At 68.7% G+C, this 8,355-nt stretch overlaps 4 protein-coding genes across 4 annotated transcripts in view; 3 read left to right on the plus strand and 1 right to left on the minus strand.

Moving 5' to 3' along the window:
• Positions 1–229: 229 nt before the first annotated feature.
• On the plus strand, positions 230–2,766 carry CHLNCDRAFT_135347 (hypothetical protein; the record flags this gene model as incomplete). The annotated part of the gene is made up of 7 exons (XM_005846593.1): positions 230–994; positions 1,139–1,249; positions 1,474–1,758; positions 1,961–2,091; positions 2,276–2,333; positions 2,488–2,577; positions 2,725–2,766. 7 exons carry the CDS (start codon positions 230–232, stop codon positions 2,764–2,766), a joined length of 1,482 nt encoding a protein of 493 aa, XP_005846655.1.
• A 506-nt stretch (positions 2,767–3,272) lies between these two features.
• CHLNCDRAFT_14451 (hypothetical protein) lies at positions 3,273–3,684 on the plus strand (the record flags this gene model as incomplete). The annotated part of the gene is made up of 2 exons (XM_005846594.1): positions 3,273–3,521; positions 3,652–3,684. Coding segments are annotated over 2 exons (282 nt in total), but the record flags the coding sequence as incomplete, so codon positions are not given.
• Positions 3,685–5,953: 2,269 nt separating this feature from the next.
• On the minus strand, positions 5,954–7,014 carry CHLNCDRAFT_135349 (hypothetical protein; the record flags this gene model as incomplete). Its single annotated transcript, XM_005846741.1, has 5 exons — positions 5,954–6,007; positions 6,140–6,191; positions 6,410–6,468; positions 6,653–6,730; positions 6,883–7,014. The coding sequence occupies 5 exons, from the start codon at positions 7,012–7,014 to the stop codon at positions 5,954–5,956; spliced, it is 375 nt and encodes a 124-aa protein (XP_005846803.1).
• A 277-nt stretch (positions 7,015–7,291) lies between these two features.
• Positions 7,292–8,355, plus strand: part of CHLNCDRAFT_53041 (hypothetical protein) — a gene marked incomplete at both ends in the record, with an annotated part of 1,655 nt that continues 591 nt past the window's right edge. Inside the window, 2 exons of the mRNA XM_005846595.1 lie at positions 7,292–8,002; positions 8,212–8,325. Coding sequence (XP_005846657.1) covers positions 7,292–8,002; positions 8,212–8,325 — 825 coding nt within the window. The remainder of the gene's footprint in view (positions 8,003–8,211; positions 8,326–8,355) is intronic.

Genomic DNA, 8,355 nt, shown 5'->3' on the forward strand with positions numbered 1-8,355 from the left:
TGCGCTGCCCGTAATGGCTTGCATCCGACAGCAAAGATGCATGCCATCAGTTAAAAATGATCTGATGAGGTCTCTGATCCCAACAGCGCCCCCGTTCCTCTCATCAGGGCGGAAACACCTTCGCTTCGCTCATGCCGCCGCTGCGCTGCGCTGCGCTGCGCTGCCGCCCAGACAAACAAGGTGTCAGCGTTCCAGCCGCGTTTCCTCTGCCTCCCTTCTGCGGCACACAATGGATCAGTCTGGCGCGGAGGAGGAATGGTTTGCGGGCTTCAAAAAGCTGTCTCTGGCTGCCTCGCCGCCCAGTGGCCGGCGCGCCTCTCTGGGTTTCGAAAAGCGGCTGAGCAGCGCCCAGGCCCCGGACAGCCACCCCGTCAGCCCCGCGAGCAGCGAGCGGGGCGGCCTCTCGCCGCCGCCGTCGAGCAGCGCGCGCAGCCGCGGCGGCAGCCGGGGCCCAGCCTCGCCCGCCACCTCCCACTTCTCCATCCCCGCCTACCGCAGCGCCAGCACCGCTGGCTGCGAGGCGCAAGGGCTAGGCGCGCTGACTCTGTCGCCGGCTGCTCCAACCGGCGCAGCTGCGGCGGCGGCAGCCGAGGAGCGCGTCACTCTCAACCTGTTTGTGCAAGACGACCCGCAGGGCGGTCAGGCGTGCAGCCTGCGGGCAGAGGTGGCCAGCCTGCAGCTGCGCGTGGGCCTGCTGCAGGCTCAGCTGGACGAGGCGCAGCAGCTGGCACAGCATGGGGAGGCGGCAGCGGCGCCGGCAGCGGCGCCACTGGGGGCGGCTGATGCGGCGGGTGCGGCCGTCCCAGCAGCTGAGTCAGTGCAGCTGGTGCTGACTATTGTAGAGGCGCCGTCGCAGGCGGAGCAGGGAGCGACGGTTGAGGGCGGTGCCGGCGCTGCCGACCCCGCCGGCCTGCAGCAGCAGCTGCAGCGGGTGGAGGCGAGCAGGGATGAGCTTGGGTGGCAGGCGGGGCAGCTGCGGGGCCGCATCGCAAAGGTAGGCTGGTGGGTGGGCAGCATAGCATGGGTCCATGTTGCGCCCACCCACCCGTGCCTCGCTGCCGGGCGGCGGCGCCGGCGCCCTCACACGCCCGCTCCCCCTCTGCATGCCCTCCACCCCCGTACTGCTGCCCGCCTGCAGCTGGAGGGCGCTGTGCTGGCGGGTGAGAGCCGGGTGAGGGCGCAGGCGGCGGAGCTGGAGGCGCTCAAGGCGGCGGGCAGGGAGCTGGAGCAGCAGCTGGCGGCGGTGCAGGTGCGGGGCGGACAGGCAGCTCGCGGGGCAGCGCCACAGTGCGGGTGGTGGGCCAGGGAGCCACTGCTGCTGCTCTCGGCTCTCGTATCACAAAGTCACCCACGTGTATCATTCTTCTCCTTCTCCCCAGCTGAGGGAGGCCCGGCAGCAAAGAGGAGATGGCTGCGCTTGAGGCCGACGGGTTGTGCTGCCGCCACCAACCGTCGCCTGCCCCCTGCCTGCAGGCCCAGGTGGGCGTGACCCCGGACCGCGCCCGCGCCGAGCGCCGGCGCCTGGCCGAGCAGGCGGCTGAGGCGCAGGCGGCGGCCGAGGCGGCGGCGGCGCGCGCCGCGCGCCTGGCAGCGGTGCTCGCCTTTGAGGCCCGCGAGCGGCGGGAGCTGGGCGAGTTTGCTGCGCTGGAGCACCAGCTGCTGGCGGAGCGGGAGCGGGTGCTGACGGGCGAGGCGGCGCAGTGGCGCACCGACGCAGCCGCCGCCGCCTCCCAGCTGGCAGACGTGCGGCAGCGCCTGGTGGACACGGATGCCAGGCTGCTGCAGCGGGATGATGAGGCACGCCTGCCGCGCCTGCCGCATGCCTGCTGCTGCTGGGTTGCTGCCAGTCGTTGGTGCTGGCTGCGCAGCCTCGCCTGGCCGGTTGCACATGCGTCGGGTGCCTGCATTCGCTCTGCCAGCCGAGCGCCATACCAGCTGCCCCCGTTTGGCGGCCCTGCAGGTGAAGCTGCTGCGTGGGGAGCTGGAGGCAGCGCAGGCGGCCACCGCCGGCGCGGCGGTGCTGACGGCGGAGTGGCGGCACAAAGCGGAGCAGTTTGACCGCGACCGCCAGGCGGCGGCAGCCAACATCAGGTGGGGTGCGGCCCCCTGGGGACCCGGCAGCCCGTGCCGCAGTGTGGGCGCCTCGCCCCGGCTGCCTTGGGCTGGCTCCCTGGGCCAGCCTGCCCGCCAGCCCGTCGCTTCCCCGCTGGGTGGCGCACCCCGGGTGAGGGTGCCGCTGCCCACCACCTCGCGCGCTGCCTGCTGGGCGCCACAGGAAGGCGGAGCGTGAGCTGGAGCTGGTGGCCCAGGACAATGAGCGCATGTTCCGCCAGGTGTGCACGGGCCTGTGTGTGTGTGTGCCAGCTGCCGCATGATGGTGTGGCCTGGGGGCAGGAGGGACGAGCAACGGGCGCGAGAGGTGGCAGGAACAGCAAGCAGCAAGCTGGCGCATCACATGCCTGTCTTGGCGCCGCCCTGCTGCCGCAGCTCAACTTTGTGCGCACGCGGCTGATGGGGCAGCTGGGCAGCCTGGACCCGGCTGTGCCAGACATCGGCAAGCTGGCCCGGGAGCTGCAGGTTGGTGCGCGCGGGGGGGTGCGGCATGGGGCCTGGGGTGGCGGCGGGCTATGCTGGAAGACAGGGTGCAGGGTGTATGTGCATGTGCGGTGTGGGCAGCCCATGCTGCGCTGAGACTGGGGCGGATGATCTGCTTGTGCGCTGCAGTCGTGGTGCGACCGCGAAGCGGCTGTCAGGCACAAGGCTTGATGGCGCTTCCGCGTCTCGCTGTCCGTTGTTGCATTGCATTCCCACAGCTCGGGGCCTTCGCGTCCTTCTGTTGCACTGCATTGCACTGTGAAACACTCACTTTTCCATTTGTCGTCTTCATCCAAGGGTTGGCCACCCGTTTAACTGAATTGATGTGTGAAGCAGGAACGCCACCTGTACGCCACGGCACGGCAGCCAGCAGCGCTCATCCTTACTGCCGAAATCAGAACTGAGTCTTGCATCGCCTCTCACACGATAGATGACACCACCCACTGTGCTCGCTTCTGCGTGCCTCGCTGCGGGCCTGGCGCTGGGCCGCCTGATGTTTGGGCGGAAACGAGTGCGAGGCGCTGCAGCATTCGACCTGGACCCCAGATTGATGGAGGGCAAGCACCTGGTGCGATCTGGCTCTGTGCCCCCTTCGCCGCCGTCGCGCACCGCCAGCAGTTGCGCAGTGCAGCCTGCCTCAGTTCCTTGAATTTTGGGCCCGCTGCCCGCAGGTGTGCGACCTGCCGCTGTGCAGGGTGCTGGTGGTAGATGACGCTGCATACCCGTGCTGGCTGGTGCTGGTGCCGCGGGTCAACCACACGCGCGAGGTGATCCAGCTGACGGCGGCGCAGCAAGCGGCGCTGTGGCGCGAGGTGGCGGCAGCGGCGCAGATCATCCAGGACCTGTACAGGCCCTACAAGACCAACATCGCTGCCATCGGTAATATAGTCAGCCAGTTGCACATACATGTGACGGGTCGGTTGCAGGTGGGTGGCAGAGGCGGCAGGAAGGCGCTATATGTGCAGGCTGCTTGTCACGTTCCGCTTCATGCATTCTTTCCACCATCCAGTTGCTGCTGTGAGACCTGAACAACGTTTTCCTGATGCCTGGATGCAGACGGACCTGGCATGGCCGGGCCCTTGCTACGGCGTTTCTGGCCCGCCGCTGGAGCCAGCGCAGGCAGCCGGCGTCGTGCAGCTCTTGCAGGGGGCCTTCTCCCGAGCTGCGGTGTAACACCGGTTTCTTGGTGTAATCTGGTTTATCTAGAGGCAGATGCTGCAGGAATAGTGTGCTCATCAGTTCCACTGCGCTGCGGGGGGCCGCATGGCACGAAGGGCAGGCTGCACGAAGGGCGCGGCCTGGGACCCTCAGCCGGCACTCCATTCGGCCCTCGGCGTTGTTGCACAGGCTCTCTCTGGCCCACTCGCTCCGCCTTCCTACCACGCTCTCGCGGAGAATGTTGCTGAGCTCTCTGTGTTCTACAGTCCTGCCAGTCTATGTCACGCTTCAAGGACCGCATGGCGGGAAGACCTACAGGTGTGGCAGGCCGTTGATGGGCAGTGGCCGCTGCGCCAGCGCTGGCCGCTTCCGGCACACACACGGCGCCCACTCGCCTGACTGTCTGGTCTGCTTGCAGGCTGCCGGGCCCGCTGGCGCTGGTCCAAACCGACGCCACCAACGACAGTGAGCAGGAGGTGACGCACGTGAATGCCCTGAGCCTGCGCGACATTGCCGCCACCTGCCCCGAGGCCGCTGCGGGCGAGGCAGCCGACTGCGACGCCGGCGGCAGGCTGCTGACGAGCGTCAGCCGCGGCGGCGTGTCGGTGAGGGCTCTCACCGTGGTGGCGGTACATGCCGCACTGCTGGGTGGCAGCCCGCCGCCGTCCGCCGGCGCCAAGGGCCAGCAGCAGCAGGAGGGCGGCGACGCGGCGGCGGAGCGGCGGTCCCTGCTGAGGGCTGCAGCGCGCCTGACGTGGGGCCTGTCGGGGCTCGTCTTTGAGCTGATGCACCGCCAGGCTGGGCACTGGCCGGCGCTGGATGATGCCGTGCGTCGCCAGGCCGTGGCAGGCGCCGTGCTCACCCAGCTGTTCGGGTGAGTCCCGCGTGTGCGGCGGCGGCAGCTGCAGCAGCACGAGGTGACAGCGGCAGCCGCAACAGCCTTGCACAGCAGGATGCACAGCCATTCGTTGAGCCTAGCCCCCGGCTCCCTTGCTGCCGCTCGCCGCGCCCCGACCAGCCCTGCCCCTTCCTGCTGCCGCCTGCAGCCTGAATCGCAGCCTGGCGCTGGCCGTGCTGCGCGCCTACGGCCAGCTGACGCCCGCCCGCTTTGACGAGATGCTGGAGCACGGCCTGCTGCCGGCCCCGGCCAAGCCGGCGGCGGCAGCCACCACCGAGGCGCCGCAGGCCGATGAGGCGTGCACGCCCCTCAGCGCCGCCGCCGTGCAGCGCCAGCCCGAGGAGGCGGCCGCGCAGGTGTGAGCGCCCGCCGCGGCGCGGCCGGCACCTGCTGGCACGCGCTGCAGCCATCAAGCAGCTTGTGCTGAACGTCAGCAGGCGACCCAGCCACATCAGGTTGGGTTGGCCAGGGGAGAGCCGCGCAGTTGCCTGCAGCTCTCCATTGGGCGGCTCCAGAGGGCACATCACGCCAGCCACCGAGCAGCACACCGCAGACAACCACCATGTCTTATCATCAGCACTCCAACTCTGCACCGCACCCCGTACCCTGCCCCCAGCACACTGAACCGACAAGTGAATTCATTCTTTCCTGCGTGCGCTGTGCTGCGCCGCGCTCTTTGGGGCCCATCCGCCCCTTTGACCCCACCCAAGCCGATCAGTCTCTGCACCCCACCTCGCCCTTCCCCGCACAGGATTGCACCACTCCAGCAGCAGCAACAGCAACCAGCCTCAGACTACCAGATTATGATTCTATCCCAACACCCAATTCTTACCCTCAAAAAAGCAGCAACGCATTTCATCCTTTCCTTTGTCCCCACATTTCGTCCCATGAAGCAAGCACTGCCGCATTAGGCTGCTTGTCTGTACAAGAATGCCTCCCACATATTGCACCGGCCCTGCAGCAGCACCCGCCTGGGGTGCTCGCTGCCGGCGCCACCTGTAACATATGTATGCCCCGACTGAGCGCACCAAGCCCGTGAGGAGTGTTTTTGTTACACACGCTGTTGCGCCAGATGGGAAACTGCACCGAAACCAAGGTCTCATGTGGGCACAGATGCCCACATGCCTATGCGGACCTCTGGTGCCGTCCCTGCTGCCCTACCTTAGCATTGTTTCTGCCTGCCTATGTGCAGCTGGGGACATCTACTAAATGCTGCTGCCTACGCGCGTTGTTGCTGCTCATCAGGAAGGAGACCACCCCTCCTGGGCTCTCCTGCTGCTGCTGCCGCCGCCGCAAGGGGCACTAGTCTGGTAGCCGCCACTTGATGCCGCGGTTTTCCAAAATGTCCTCAATGTGCTGCAGCAGGCGGGCAGGCATGAAGCTCTCGCCGCGAGTGGGTGCGCAGCGGCAGGCGTGGGAGCATCGCCGGCGGCGGCAGCGGCTGGATACATGACAACACCACAGGGCACCAACGGCGGTCCCACACACGTTCGGCAGCTCTGCTTGCACGCTCAGCGCGTAGCAGCCGGGCACAAACTTCCTGCGGGCGCATGGGCAGTGGGAGCCATGGGCGGCGGGCAGGGGCACTTTGAGAGCACACGCCTGTGGCGCTCAGCACGGAAGGCTGCCAGCGTGCCCTCGCCGCAACCCAGATGGCGGCAAGGACGGCCCAACGGCCCAATGGGGGTAGCAGGCCGGCGCTGAAGGCGGTGCTGCAGCTGCAGCGGCAGCAGCGTGCCCCCGGCGGGGCTGCCGCACCTCAGGTGTAGCCACTTGGCGCACCAGCTGGTCTTGGGGTCCACCACGCTCACCATGCCCTGCACCCGTAGCGGCGCCGGCCCCAGCATTACCACCAGCACCCAGTTCCACGGCCCGCAAGCGGTGGAGGCCACGCAGCAAGCAGCAAGCCGACGCGGGAGGTGGCCCGGCGGTGCCAGCTCACCGGGCTGCTGCCACCCCGAACCGGCTGCGCCCCTCCTGCCCCTCGCCCTTCCCCTGCACCTTGAAGTCAGAGGTGGTGCAGTCATAGACGCGCTCCCGGTCGTTCTCCATGTCCAGGTAGGGGCAGTTCTCGCAGCCCTGCGCAGGCAAGGAGGAGAAGCACGTCAGAGCAGGCGGCAGCGCAGAGGCGGCGGAAGCAGAGGCGGCGACGTGGCAGCAGCAGGAGAGCTGACAGCAGGTTGTCTGCAGGCCTGCTGCGGCTTGCGGACGGCTGGATCATGCCCGCACACCAGCCGGCGGCTTGCCTGCTCGTAAAACTGCTCGAACGTCTTGACGAGGCGGCAAGGCACGCAGCATCGGAGCGTTTTGCCCAGCTCTGTGGGTGGCTGGGCCACCACTGCGTCTCCTTCGTCTGCTGCCATGCTGCAAGGGGCGGCCAAAGGGCCAATCAGGTGCTGCTCTTAGCGGGGGGAGGGCGCACGGTCTGCAGCGTCACTCAGAATACGGCGGCAGCCACCCGTGTGTGAACAAGAGTGCGGGAGGCAGCAAGGGCTGCTCCAATTGCCGACACTGGGGTGTCTTTCTTCCTCGGCCGGAAAAAATGTGGAGAGCTCCTTTGTGGACTTTGGCACAATCCATGAACTCCAGTGCTGTTCCTCTCGATTTCCAAATAGGCAGCCTGGCCCCAGGGCGCCGCACATGCCAGTGCTGTTGCAGTGCGCCGCCCTGCGCCTGCTGAGCCGCTCCCGAGCTATTGCGCTGCCGCTGCGCAGATCTATTGCAGTGAGGGAGAGCAGCGCGACCCGGCCACGCCATCTGCCTGCCCTCCGTGCCGGCGGCGGCGGCGGCGGCAGGGCAGCACTGCACGCGGCGGCGGGGTCAGCCTCCCTGCCCCGGGCAAGTGCCTCCGCGGCGGGGCGTCAGGCTGAAGCCATGCACCCCGACAGCCCGCAGCAGCAGCAGCAGCGGGAGCAGCAGCTGAAGCAGAAGCACCGCCGGCCTGCACTGTGGTGGAAGGAGCGGCCCTCGTACCGCTGCCCCGCCTGCGGCCAGTGCTGCTTCAGGGTGCCGGCCTTTGAGGCTCACATCCTGCGCTGCTGCCCCGACGTGGCCCCGCCAGACGAGTGGCGGCAGCTGCTGGACGATGCAGAGCGGCAGCGGCGGCAGCAGCAGGCGGCGCCGCCAGCCGCACCCGCAGCGGCGGCAGCGGCAGCAGCAGTCGCCGAACCAGACCAGGGACAGCAGCGGAGCAAGGAGCTGAGCCAACGGGGCGAGCAGCAGCAGCCCGGGGAGCAGCGGCGGAGGGGGCAGGCGGCGGCGCCTCGGTTGCCTGTGCACTCTGCCGATGCCGCCATCCGCGCCTGGCTCACGCGAGTGCAGCGGCGGGAGGATGAGCAGCGGGAGCGGGCGGTGAGTCCCAGCTTGTTGGCGAGGAGGGGGGAGGCATGGCGGCGGCAGCGTGCGCAGGCTCCTGCCGCTGCCTGCCAGCCATGAAGCGCGCGGCATGAGCACCCACGCGCCAGCGGCATGCGGCACGGCAATGCACGGCATGCATCTCACGCGCACCACCCACACACCTGCCCGCTCCCTCCTGGGAACCCCCCCTCCTGCGCCCGCAGCTGGACATTGCCTTCAGGCAGCGGGGCGCCGACGGCGAGCCGCTGAGGCAGGGGCCTGCCGAGATCGCGCAGCAGCTGGGCCTGCCGGCGGCGCGTGCGGAGCTGCTGCTGCAGGTGCGGCCGCCTGGCTGCTGCCGCCTGGCT

Source organism: Chlorella variabilis (assembly GCF_000147415.1).
Source record: "Chlorella variabilis unplaced genomic scaffold CHLNCscaffold_13, whole genome shotgun sequence".
Lineage (NCBI taxonomy): Eukaryota > Viridiplantae > Chlorophyta > Trebouxiophyceae > Chlorellales > Chlorellaceae > Chlorella > Chlorella variabilis.